Raw genomic sequence first — 13552 nt, 5'->3', positions numbered from 1 at the left:
AAGACATTTCTTATTTACTAGATATCTAATTTTTTACTCATGACTTGTGCCAAGTAGTATTTGTATGGATATTGGAATTAATTTAAAAGTGCACAGAAAAGTTTAGAATCATTGAGTTAAAAATCTTACATAAAAAATAAGTATCAAAATTGCATTTAAAACATACTGATTTGTTAAAGGAAGTGTCTGTAGTTAATGAATTGAACTAAATGTTTCAGATCACCATGTCCATCAAGATTTTTAGTTCTAATAGATCTCATCCTCACTCTCCATTTTTATTCGTAGATTAGGAGAACACACTTCCTTGCTTTTTCAACTCTGTTTCTCAATTTTGAACGAGCTGGTAATTGAACATGAACTACTTGAATAAACAAATGAAAAAATATTCTCTATGTACCTGCAGAAGAAGCTACTTACTGTCAAAAGCCAATTTAGCACTTCAACAAACTCTGGTTCCAGGTGCTTAGCCAGTGACTTCCATCAGTTTAGTGGTTTGACTTTCTTTAAAACTCCAGCAGCAAATATGAACTGTTGAATTTTTTTTTATTTTAAATTTATTATTGTAAATTTAGTCCTTAACATAGGTTGTCATAAAGTTACATTAAAAGTGAAATTAAGTGGGCTTATTTTGAAAAACAAATTTATTTCGTTTAAATTTTTTAAAAAGTCCATTTAAAATAAAATGGAGGCTTTTTTTAAAATGATTTTTATCCACCCTGATCTTGGCAGAAGAAAAAAGTAGCAGCCCAGGCCAGTCTTACAAAAGGAAGCTGCTTATGGCTTCTAGGGTACTTTAGAGACAGAAGTATTTTTAATACTGCATGAAGTACTGGCCATAGTATGGTATGAACACAGGCTCCATCTTTGTCCAATTCACTATTAAGGAATCAAAATGTAAAATTATCTGAACAAACTGATGATGTTCATTTTCCCTTTCAAGTCCCAGACACCCTCATATCAGCTGGACTGAGCAGACACAAGACAGGAGGAATGGAGCTTTAATGCAAATGACCAGTTAGTTCTAAGCATGAACCAAGGAAGGACATGTTTGCTGATCCTTTGTGAAATACACTTATTGTTTGGCCGTTTTACAGACAGTGCAGAAATTAAATAGGGCAAACTTGATCTTACCAATGCTTGTTTACCAGACTCAATTAAACAACGGACAGACTGAAGAGAACAAAATTAACATTTCATAAATGTAAATATTTTGTGGCTAAGCCTGAAGCAGATTTTATGAGACACTGACAAGTATAAGTGTTATGGAAACTAAGACTTACTGTTGGAATCTCTCAAGTTAACTAAAAATAAGGTGGCCAGTGATTCCACTCTTCTGGAACCTCACTTTGCAACTCTGAACTGGTCTATGATTTGAATCAGAGGAGTTCGCAGATGACACTGAATATCCAAGCTGCCTTGAGTCAGTCTCAGTCTGTGTCCCACAATATAGAGTAGAGATTTTACTCTTCAAGGAGCCTCTATGCTAGTAATTGAATGCTGTCTCTTCATTTCCCTGTGGCATTTAGGTAAACGGCTGCTTGCTCGATCCCTTGCCCACTATGGTGATTAGGAAAGGATGCCAGTCGCTGCCTACTAGCATGATGGAAACCTCTATTGATGAGGGGATAGAGACAGAAGGCGAATCAGAAGACGATCCCGCGCAGGCATTTGCAGCCCTCCAAGCAACCCGCTGTGGGAAAAGACGTCACACTCTGGCGGAAGTGACCAACCAGCTTGTCATGATGCCAGGCACAGGTACATAAATTGTAGAGGTCTCTGCAGAAGTTTAAGGCTCCAAGAGCCCCGCTTGTTACATGCTGGATGAACACTAGCTTGGTTTGTGTCTTAATAAATAAAAAGCTGCTTTTCTTGATAGTTAATTTGAGGCAGATATGAAGACAGAGGAGCAAATTCACAGCTGGCCTATGCAAGCACCACTGTATCCAATCGAATGGCAATGTAGAAAGGGTAGAGGGTGGCACACAATTTAAATGAGTTACACTTTTGGCATAATTAACAATCCCAACATATTTAATTTCCAGGTGATGTTTGTGCCTAGAAAGAAACACTAGTTTCTCTGGCAGCCCAATGCCAATGTGGGGATGCAGCAATGCCCAGTTGGGCTATGATCTTGTCAGCTCTCCCAAGTTGAACAGAATCTAGACAGTACTTGAATGGGAAATTCTTCAAGAAAACTAATGTGGTGAAGGAAACAAGATTGGTGACTTAATGGCATTCTACCAGAGTCAGTATTCAGAGGTCTTAGTGCAAGGCTAAAGCCCTCAGCTGTTGTCTTTTAGCAATTATAGAGCCAAGTTCATAACCACATCTAACCATTCAAGATTCCATCACACTTCTGCAAGTGTTGGTTCCCACTAACCCTGCTAGGTTCCAGTTTGGGTAATTCTATTCTGCCTCCCTGAATTCCTACTGCAGTTTCATTTGGATGTGGAATGCACATCTTCCTGTCTCCAATAGTTGTGTAATGTACCTGTCCACTGTAAATGGCTTCTGTGTTTCACCCCAGTGGTGAATGAAGTGATTGTTTGAAAAGCGCTTTGGGAGCAGTGTATCCTTGCTCGCAAGCCATTTAACTTATTTTATCCTTCAACTTAGTATTAAAACCAGGGGTGTGACCCCATTGCAGTGCTGGATGTATTAGTGTGTTTATAAAGCTTATGTTTTTCTTACACTTCCTTCCTCCATGCCAGTCACTGGAGACAGTGCTGGCAGAAATGGCTCGAACCTGTGGTGCTTTGCTTTGCTAAATTACTGCACTTTTCATTTAATCTGGTACTTATTTCTCACAGGGAAAGTCTACTCCTTGGATGAGAATCCATCTTTGGGCAGCATTGATTCAGAATATGATATGGGATCTTTTCAGAGGGATCTTAACTTCCTGGAGGACACTCCTACACTGAAAGAAATGGTGCTGGCCAACCAGTCAGCACCCAGAATGACACCCCCTTTCATAGGCCTGAGACCTGCCAATCCAGCCATGCAGGCACTGACCTCCCAGAAACGAGAGGCCCACAACCGCTCCCCCGTCAGTTTCCGAGAGGGGCGCAGGGCATCTGACACATCCCTCACACAAGGTAACTGTTTCACTGTTGTCATGAGAAGTTACACACAAATGTAGTACCATGTGTGCTTTAACCCAAGCTTTAGTGGCGAAATATGGCTCAGCTGGGCCCTGCCAGGGTTCAGCTGGCTGTGCTGACTGAATAGCAATAGCTTTGCTGATATTGTTCTCTTTGACTTTTGTCCAGGAATTGTAGCATTTAGACAGCACCTTCAGAATCTGGCACGAACCAAAGGAATCCTGGAGCTGAATAAAGTCCAGCTGCTATATGAACAGATGGGATCAGAAGAAGAGCCCAACCTAACATCAACTGTTCCCCACTTGCAGAATCTCGTAAACAGCCCCCCTCAGGTGTGTGTTAAGCACTGATAATGTGTTTGGTGCAGTACAAGCCACGGGCAGAAACAAGCCCCTTCCTCGAAGAGACAGATAAAGAGGAGAGGAGATGCACTGGGAGACCTAGAAGAGACATTAATTTAGAACTTAAATTTGCTCCTCTCCCCCTCACTTGCATAGTGGAGGGTAAAGCAGGTACTGAGCTCCTGTGAGTTGGTGTTTGCCAGACTTGTGGAACCAGTGAGATGGTATTCTGGGCTCTTCAGATCTAACAGATTGTTAGTTTGTCTAGAGGACCTGTGTTTTAGATGCATATAGAACTACATTCTGTTCTGCCACAGTGGAGTTACTGTGCTGTAACAGAACTGACCTCCGCCTGTCATTTTAAAGGTGGTTGGTGGTACATCACTTGGTCAGCTTTGGCCTTCTTTTGCCAAACAAAAGTCCAGCTAGTTGCTTCCATTTTCCTTTATTTGCCTGTTTGTAATAAAACAGGAGGCAGCAAATGTAAATAAGTGCTTTCTATCTTTTCTCATTGGGCCCACCTCCTCAGGGGAATAATCAGCATGGATGGTCAATAGAACCTCTTGTACTCCTTGCAAAATGTTCTAGAGACTAACTTTGAAGCACTGATAATCCTGGTTCTTTCTCACAATTTGCTATGAGATTTAGATGCCATTCCTCATTCTCTGGAAACCAGAAAGTCACAATCCATTTGGAAGAATGTGTCATTAAGTGTGACATGTCCAAGCTCAGTTGTGGTGCTAACCAATGAACTGTTCTCTCTCCAGCCACATAAGCAGCTATCGTGCCTGTTGGAGACACCCACTGTGTGTGTAGCTCTTTTTAAAATTCATATCAAAAGCCTTTTGTCTTTGGTTTTAAAACTCTGAAAAGAGGCAGACATTCACAGGGTCAGGATCACTTTGTCCTGGTGCCACTGGAATCTGAGAGCAGATGAGTCAGAAAATACCTTGTATTTCTCCAGGTTAGTCAATTGTGTGCCTTTTCTATTATGTGGCATAGAGGAAAATTCTAAACAATCATATTTAAATTCTAAACAATCCTAAATGAGCAGTGAGCCCTGCAGATCAAGTGGCACTAGAGCCTCAGTCACTGCAACTATGGAGATCTGTGTAAGCAGCTCCCTAAAGGGTTTAAGCAGAAAATGTAGCTTCTGTCTGGAGGAATTAAACTGTGCTCTTACCTTCTCTTCCCAGGAGGAAGCTTCTCAGCAGCAGGAGACTGTATCTGCCTTCCCTAATGGCATGCATCCACAGTTATTATCCAGACGGCAGAGCTTAGAAACACAGTACTTGCAACACAGACTGCAGGTATGGTGCCTTCCTCCACAATGTCAAGCCAGCCATTGATAGTACACACCAATGTAACCAGTTATTTTCAATGAGAAAAATGGTGGATAACTAGTAAAACAACAAATTCAAGTTACACCTTGTCTAATAGGGGCTCCTTTGGTTGCTGAAGCTACTGCTTCTGGTTTTCCACTTTCTTAGCCAGTTACTTATGTGCTAATTAGAGGCAAATGAGAGTAACAAGAGTTCAGTGACAGTTCTTGGTAGCGCCTCGCGGTTGCATTCCTTTAAAGGAAATGTACCAAGATCTGGTTTGGGGAGTTATCTGAGGAGCCTCAGTCCTTTTTCATCTCAGAGTAACATTTCTTTTTATTTTTACTGGTTTTCTTTTAAGAACACAAACTCTGCAGATTCTTCCAGCTTGTATACTAAAAATTCCCACAGAAGTCTAACCTCCGAGAACGTTTGAAATCAATTACAGCTACCAGTTAGTACATAATCATATCTCTAATGTAGAAACAGACCAACATTTTCAAGTGTGCTTGAGCTCTGAGTGGTTCAGATTATTTTGGATATCCAACTTGAGTGACATTGGGCTTGGTTTTTCAGAATGCAGAGTACCTCCAGCTACCACTAGCTTCAGTTATAGCTGAGAGTGATTACTTAGTCTGAAAGCTGTTTGGGGCAAATACTACCTTTTACTTACATGTGCCTAGCACAATAGGATCCTGATCCCTGACTGGGGCCTCTAGGCACTACCAGTAACTGGTGGTGCTGATGCTAGATAGGTTAAAGTTGGACATCCAAAAACTTGCACATCCACTCTTGAAAATGCTGCCCCCAATCTCTTAAAAACCCTCACGTTGTGTTAGGATAAACAAGTACTTCCCCAACTGAGACTTTATGGGACAGTTCAGTCTCTCCTGGACTCTCATCCATTTAAAACAGTGCATTTCATTTCACATTTTAAATCCATCATTTTTTGGTACTGTTGCAGAAACCCAGCCTGCTGTCAAAAGCCCAGAATACCTGCCAGCTGTACTGCAAAGAACTGCCCCGAAGCCTGGAACAGCAGTTACAAGAGCACAGGTGAGAAGCACCTGGCATTGGCCACTGTCAGAAGACAGGATACTGAGCTAGATGGACCTTTGGTCTGACCCAGTACGGCCGTTCTTATGGTTCACAATCTGTGTAGATGAGTAATTTGCATGCAACTTCCTCCCAGGAGTAATAGGAGAAGAGAGACATTCTTGGGACAGGCAAACTCATCTAAAAATCTCTATGATCACAGTACTAAGGCCCTTCAGGTTTTGCCAATTTCACCCAAATTTTGGCTTTTCAGGATCTGAGAATTTTTTGCTTATGAGGCCAATCTGATGGGCCGGCAAGGTCAGCCGGGGCTCTGTCCAGGGAGGAGCAGGGTGGTGGTGGGGTGATACTCACAGGGAGCAGCCTTCTGCTACCCTCCTGAGTCCAGCCCTATGGTGTAGCCCTGTTTACTTCCTCTGTGCAGTGGAGGAGAGCGAGACTGACAGGGAGCTGAGTCTCAGCAGCCACCACTGCCTGACTACTGCAGTGATAATAAAGGACCATAAAAGTTTGTTTCAGCAGATAGTGGTGTGTCCTTAGCTTTCTTTACTGTGCAGAGGTTCTGTGAGTTGGGGGCAGTGTGCCTGTACTTCTGTACTCACGGTTTCCAGTGAAAGTTTCTGTACCAGGTATTGCAGTATTTATGGTAACTCAGAACATGAATGATGTGGTGTCTCAGAATCCCTGCAGTCATTTGGGTATTTCCTGCCTTTTTTCCATGATCAGATTATTTTACCACAAAGAACATGATGAATTCCTGTAAGCCAGGTTTTTACAGACATCAGAAGGGACAATCAATTAAAAATGAGTCTTCTCTAAAACTGTCTTACTTGTTGTCATGTCTACAGCAACAGAGTTTAGATTGGAAGAGATCTTTGTCTCTTCCCCCCTCTTTTTTTCCCTTTTTGTAACCGGTTTCACTGTTTTCTCTGTGTATTTAAATTGCTAGGCTTAACAGCAGTTAGAGAAAACTGATACAAAAGCAAGAAGAGCAAGGGTGTAACAAAGGCCTGTATAATAGTCAGCTAAAAACTGGCTCTGGTTTCTGTGTGAAAGAGCCACAGAGTTGAAGGTCAGAAGGGGTCTGGCCTTACAGCCAGAATTAGACAGCACTCAGGAGACTCAACTCGTGAGTGCCGGAGGCAGAGAACAGGCAGGACGAAGGTGCACCAATGTCCAAGGCCCCTGCAATGGCAGGGAATTGATGTAGTGAGACATATCCACGTGTCTGTAATCCACAAACACTGGTAGAGGGACTTGAAATCTTCACTTGCTTTCTTGTTGTTGTCCCTTTATATCTGGAGTGAGCATCAAGAGTGGCTGTAGAATTGAGGGGTAACACTGACTCTTGCTTGAGGGCGAAGGCTGACAACCATCCAGAACGTTATCTTGCTGACCAAAGCAACTTCATGTGCTTTTTCATGTCTTAAAGAAAAGATGGTTGTGTGTAAGGAAATGTAAACTACCTAAACTAGGTGAGCTGGGAACAGTCTTGTACCTCCTTTCCTATCTACAATTTTGTTTGAAGTTGGAATGTTGATTAGTTAATGAGAATTTATGATCAAGCACCCTCAGCATTTTTGTGGGGGTGAAGTGTGGCTTTTCAATAAATTATTCCTGCTGCATTGCATAGTGCATAAGGTTCATTTATTTGCCAAGCATAGTCTAGTTTTAATAGTTTAGAATACTTCATAGTCTACTAGAATATGTCCTGTAACGTTAGCCATGAGAGACCTTACTGCATTGTCTCTGCTATTGCACCTTTGCTAAGAAGCAGGGAGAGACCTGTTGAGTGTGCAGATTAGAAAAGTGACAATTAACAAGGTTCAATTGTAAATGAAACCCAACTAGCAGTTTAGGGATTGGCTTTCTCAAAGGAACCCAATGTACGTTTCACCACTCTCCTCTGCCCTTGCTGTTAGAGTGATTAGCAGACAAATCTCACTAAGTATTAATATTTCAAAGACTGAAAATAATTCCTGTTGATGTCCTTGATTCAGGCTGCATCAGAAGAGACTCTTCCTCCAAAAGCAGTCCCAGCTGCAGGCTTATTTTAACCAGATGCAAATAGCCGAAAGCTCATACCCAAGATCAAGTCAACTGCCACTTCCAGGCGAGGAGCAGCAGCAGCAGCTGCCAACACAGTTCAGCCTGGCACAGCCCTTGAGCCCTGTAATGGAGCCTTCCTCAGAACAAATGCAATATGACCCTTTCCTTAGCCAGTATCAGAAACTGCAGCTGGAGTCATTGCCACCATCACAGATCCACAGCTCACCTGGGCTGCCATTGCAGATTCATGTGCAACAGCAGCCACCACCGCCGCCGCCCTTACAATATTCCTATCAGACTTGTGAATTGCCAGTGGTCACCTCTTCTGAGCCAGACTACCCAAACCAGTGCCAGTATTCCATGAACCCAGCCCAGCAAAGCAATGTAGCATCACCAGACAACCAGAGGAGCTCAGCACCTCATGAATCTCAGTCCAACTATGAGGCTTTAGCCCTTTCAGAGTTGCCAGGACTTTTTGATTGTGAAATGATGGAGACTGTTGACCCACAACATAGTGGCTATGTCTTGGTGAATTAGCCACCCTGCAATGTTCACTTAAGAATGGAAGACAGGTGAAGTGAAGGAAAAGCATCTGAATTTTCATTTTTGTTCCAACCCTAAAATTCATGGCTTATTTTCCAACCCTTGACCTACTGAGGGATGTAAAAGCCACCTGACTGGTACTAGCCAGGGATGGCTAAAAGCTACATCGCCATTGGTTCATCCTGTCAGTGCTATGCCACAAACCCCGTGGCAGGGGCTGGAGATGGATAGTGCAATTTGGTCAGACGAACCAGTTTGCTGTGAAGGAGATTACAGATGTAGTTTTAAAGAAAGAAAAGGGTCCCTTCCAAAGACTGGATACTCTGCTAGCATCCATCCAGTACCAGATGAAACCTGCTAAAGATCTGCAAAAGAAAGGAGATTGAATGAGTGATACATTGTACTTCTTGGCAATAAAAGCAATATATTTTTCATTGGAACTCAGACTTGGGTAACCTGAAGGCAAATCAAGAACTCATGAAACTTTAGTGCATGGTGGATTTAAAGGAAAGTTGCACTTTGGCATTGAAATGTTGGTTCTAAGCTACTGATGTTGAATTAGTCCACAGTAAGTCTCAGAGGACACCAGGTGTTTCTCCAACAGACTCCACATCCTCCTGCTAGCAACAGCATTTCCCCAAACTTGCCAAAAAACTTCTAACTGCCCATCATGGGAAGTTTGTGGAACTTTGACAAAATGATACACTGACCTAGTCAAAAGAGAGCTAGGTCTGATATGGGGCACTGCAGTGTTTTTAGAGGCCTCTGAATGGGGTAGAGAATACTGCAAAGGTAAAGGATCAGTGAACAGAGATGTGAAAGTACCAAGAGGAGGTCTGCAACTGCAGCAAATGACATTGTCAAAAAGGTCAGCCAGGGTAGCATTAGAAATCAGCCCTTTGTGCGGACAGCCTCTTGTGGAGGCCTCTGTCTTGGAGCAGCTGTGGTCACTGGAGAGGATACATCTGTCCTCTGTCGCTTTTTAAAAATAACTATTTTGAATTTACAGTATGCGTTGCTGGTGGTTTATTAAGCTTTGTATATTTGGACAATTTAGGTTTTAGAACTTAAGGACAAAACAAAATGAGCTTAAAAACCCCATGTGAAGTGATAGTGCTGTGCCTTTTTGGGTTCTTTATCAGATTATATGCTTTTTTTCCTGAAGAAAGTAGACAATACCCCATTTATATCCATGCTAAAGCCAAAGTCACTTCAGAGCATGTGTTCCACCATGTGGAATACAATGCAACTTCTTTAGTGTTTTGATTGCTCATCTATATGTGAAATGTTAAAAGTATTACAGCAATATTTAGTGTCAAGAACTATTGCTATATTAACCATTTCAACAGATACTCACTTTGAGCAAGCACTTGAGTCCCCAAACCCTTGCAGTTCACAAAATGCCAGACAGAGGCTGGGCTTTGGATCCATAGAAAGGACAGGGGTAATCACTGTAATGTGGGTTGTCTCCAGTGTTTAGCCCTTTGTGAGCAGATGAACACACTAAGCACAATGCAAGTTCTTTAAAGCACAAAGAACAGCAGAGAAGCAGGTACTGCTTATGAAAAACACCTTTTGATGTCTGGAAGGTTTTCCCTTTTCATTAAGTTCAAAGTGAGGAAAGAGGCTAAATATACTAATAGCTCCATCTGTATCTATCACTACACAGTCACCAACCTTGCGCCTGAGACTTTGCTCTCAAACCAAAGTTTTGTTGCAAGTTCCCAACCCCACCAAATCACTTTACACTGACCCACAGGCAAGTTCTACAGTCACTGTATAAAGCACCAAGGCATTGGACTGAATTGGTGGTAGCAGAAGAGAGAATTCCTGATACACTGAGAAAAGCCCAGTCAGTTTATAATCAGATTTTCTGACCAACTGTCATGTCATAAACAGAGTTATCAAAGATCAGACTGCAGAACCATTTTTCCCCTTCAGAGGAATAAGCAGTCAGCACACAGAGCAATAATACAGTATTTACATGGCAAAGAAAAAAAATCTAGTGACTATATATTAGTCATCTTTAAACAGGAAAAAGTTCAGCACTGCTGCCAGCAATTGCCTTATTTCCTAGCATGCTAAAATCTGACTGACCTGTGGTGTTTATACAGCACATTGTGTAATATTGGTCACTAATCCACTTGTTGTGCAGTCAGATTTGTTCAATCAAGGCTTTGTATTGACTACACCTTGATTCCAAAGCCATTGCTGGGGGGCAGTTTGAAATCCCATGTAAGCTAAAGCATGGAATCCCAGCTTAAAGGTTGTGCCCACCTACCCCCTTCTTTATGGCTAGATGGCAAAGAGGTCCACCAATGCTTTGCTGTTGTAACATGGGCTCCTGACCTTGAGAACCACCGACCTAAAGACTCTTTTAAGGCGACTTAATGCCATCTGCATAGAAATCTTTATACTGGCATCCCATCCTCATCCATGGACATGCCTGTGTGAAGGGGTAAAAATCTTCACACAGCCCCTAGGTCTTAAGTAACTTGTAGAGAGCAAGCAACTGGCAACAACACTGCAGGGGAACAAAGGGCCAGCCCAGTGGAGTCTACGCATCTCACCAGGGCAGGTGACCACACGCAGCAAGAGGCCACCTAAAATATTAAGCAAACATTTGTGCACATACAAGGCCAAGCTGAATACCCAGAGAGCTGCGTGAGGGAGAAGCAAATGATGGATATGGAGGTGTCTCCATAGCATGAACAATCAATTCAGAAGCCCAGTTCTGCACAGGGAGTTGTTACAAAACATGGCCTGCCCCTTTTCTTAACTATTTCCACAACAAACCCTACCACCCCATACGTAGTCGGCTGACATGGAGCAGGATTCAGGGGCACAGAGAGCAGAATTATTGTTGTGGTTTGATCGCAGTCATTTTAGTGATTTCTTTACCAGAGGGTCCCAACTAATTTAAACTGCTGAGTTTTGGAATGCAGGTATCTAGGGAGCTAAAGAGTTTTGAATGTTATGAACATGAAGTAGCTTAGATCTCCCTCAACTAACAGCCTGTTTAACATTTCATGTCATTTTCTTTAGACTAAAACATTTCTAATGCCACACTAGACTATTTTGTGGGCACCACTCGTTGTATTCATGCTACTTTGAAGTGGCTGCTTTTGTTCAAGTCTGTTGTGCCTAACATTAGAGGATTGTGTATACTACTGTATAGTTAAGTATTACCTTTAGTATGTTGTATTACAGGTTCCTTTGAAGAGACTTTGGTGAGATGTATATGGGGTAAAAATTTCATATGGAGAAAAGTGCAATATGTGTGTGTGGTACGTTCTTTAATGTATTTTTTTAAAGAGTTAGAGGGTTTAGTCTTTGCTTTGGGATAAATGCACTAGTTTTGTGAGCTCCAGTTGGGCAAGTGCATCTGTAGTAATTACATGCAACTAGTATCCTGGACTCTGTAAAGCAATTACAGTGTATTAATACAAAATAAAGAGTATGTACATTTCATTTTTAAATCTTTAGTGAGCTAAAATGGAATCAAAAGTTGTTCTACACTATAAGCTTAGCAAGCACCATGGTAGCATTACCGTTAAGTCATTCTAATGGCAGGCTGCAGCTGAGACACCAAGATACAAATAATGAAAAATAAGCATGTTTCTATTACCAGTGTTGGGTTCTCTGGACTGTCTTTTTCAAGATGGTACAAAACACAACTCCGTTTATTTCATATAAATGATCTCCGAAGACAAATGTGAAGGAAGAAAATGTATTAATAGCCTCACACAATAGCTCCACTTCTATATTACATGCAACCCATTTAGCATGGCCCTGATCTCAGTATCACCCATTCACAGCACAGGCAATGTTTGCTTAATGCATCTGGATCACCAACAGACTACACAAATAACTGAATAAGGAAAGTAGTTCTTCAAAACCCGTTTCTTAGAACAGAAGACTAAAAGCATAGGTAAGTCCTAAGCTGTTCAGGGAACACTGACCAACAAATTCTAATGACTTGAAAGCAGCAGTTTAGTGTAGGTTACATAATGCTAGTTCCTATACTTCCCTGATTTAAAAAACCTCTTTCTTAGTGTTGAGCACAAGAAGAGATTGGGTGTGGCCATAGATGTTTGCTATTAACATTGATAGAATCTAACTGTCACAGTTCACCTGCTGAACCACTCCCCTCTCAAACCCATTGTAAAAGAAGAGTCATTTGGTTTTGATCAGGAAAAGGATTCAATGTTAAAGCAGATTGAAGAGGAAAAACAATTTCATATCAAAATTAGAAGTTATTTCTGTTTTGCAGAACACTAGAACAAGTCTTGTTTTGCAAAATTGTGAATTTTCAGAATTTCAGAATTGTTTTCCCCCTTTTTCCACTGAACACAATTAAAGGAGTAGTGTCCAGGGGCATATTTTCATTTCTTCACTCTTTAAAACCTCCTCAACTTTAGAAAAATCAACAGATTGGAAGTGGCAAAAGGAAAAACGAAACCCTTTAGCTTTGCCAATCTTCCAAAGTTGAAAACATTTAGAAAAGTCAAAGCAGAGGGAGAAATAAAACCATTCAACCCCATTCATTCTTTTGCATTTGGTGGCACAAGAGGAGAGGAGAGTGGAAGAACTAAAGCTCCAAAGTTAACTTTCATTGCAAAAAATTATCAAATGACATTTTCCTGTGGGGAAAAAACTTAGGAACCCCCCACCCTTTTTTTTTTGCCAGAAAGCTTTCTGGTTGGAAAACTCTGCCTACCTCAACTCAACAGTTATTATCGGTAAGGGAAATAGTGGTTAGGGTGATTGAAAATGGGCTCAGGAGTTGTTTTCCTGGAAGGCTGTACCTATTACCTATATAGGTTTAGAAACAGATAGTTAAAGCCATGAAGTCTTCTAGCAAGGAAGAGATGATATTGGTATAAAAGGTGGTTATATATTTATGGAAATGAACTACATTTTAAGAGTAAATTATATAAACTACACCCTTATCAGGATAACACCCACTCAAAGAGGCTGCAGATTTAACTGTTCTAAGCCAATATAGTTAAATCAGCACAAAAGCATGCATTGACCTGTCAAGTCCAGATTAGCTCAGTTGTAACCTGCACTTATTTGGGGAATTACAGTGAGTCTGCATTTCTTAACCCAATTTGGAGGAGTCAGGGTGCAAAGGACA

The 13552-nt window shown here is 41.5% G+C and overlaps 2 protein-coding genes across 6 annotated transcripts in view; one reads left to right on the top strand and one right to left on the bottom strand.

Annotated features, from left to right (window-relative positions):
- Positions 1-11891, top strand: part of SIK2 (salt inducible kinase 2) — a 108265-nt gene extending 96374 nt beyond the window's left edge. For both annotated transcript variants that reach the window (XM_039496390.1, XM_039496389.1), the window contains 6 exons: positions 1527-1755; positions 2811-3095; positions 3270-3433; positions 4639-4752; positions 5729-5820; positions 7821-11891. In XM_039496390.1, the coding sequence (XP_039352324.1) occupies positions 1527-1755; positions 2811-3095; positions 3270-3433; positions 4639-4752; positions 5729-5820; positions 7821-8406 (1470 nt within the window). In that variant the 3' untranslated portion in view covers positions 8407-11891. The remainder of the gene's footprint in view (positions 1-1526; positions 1756-2810; positions 3096-3269; positions 3434-4638; positions 4753-5728; positions 5821-7820) is intronic.
- ALG9 (ALG9 alpha-1,2-mannosyltransferase) overlaps positions 1-13552 on the bottom strand; it is a 117772-nt gene that overhangs the window by 7563 nt on the left and 96657 nt on the right. The window lies entirely within an intron of this gene.

The sequence above is a fragment of the Mauremys reevesii genome, linkage group 12, assembly GCF_016161935.1.
Source record: "Mauremys reevesii isolate NIE-2019 linkage group 12, ASM1616193v1, whole genome shotgun sequence".
Taxonomy (NCBI): Eukaryota; Metazoa; Chordata; order Testudines; family Geoemydidae; genus Mauremys; species Mauremys reevesii.
The sequence above is the reverse complement of the archived record's forward strand: the minus strand, read 5'-3'. Positions and strand labels throughout refer to the sequence as shown.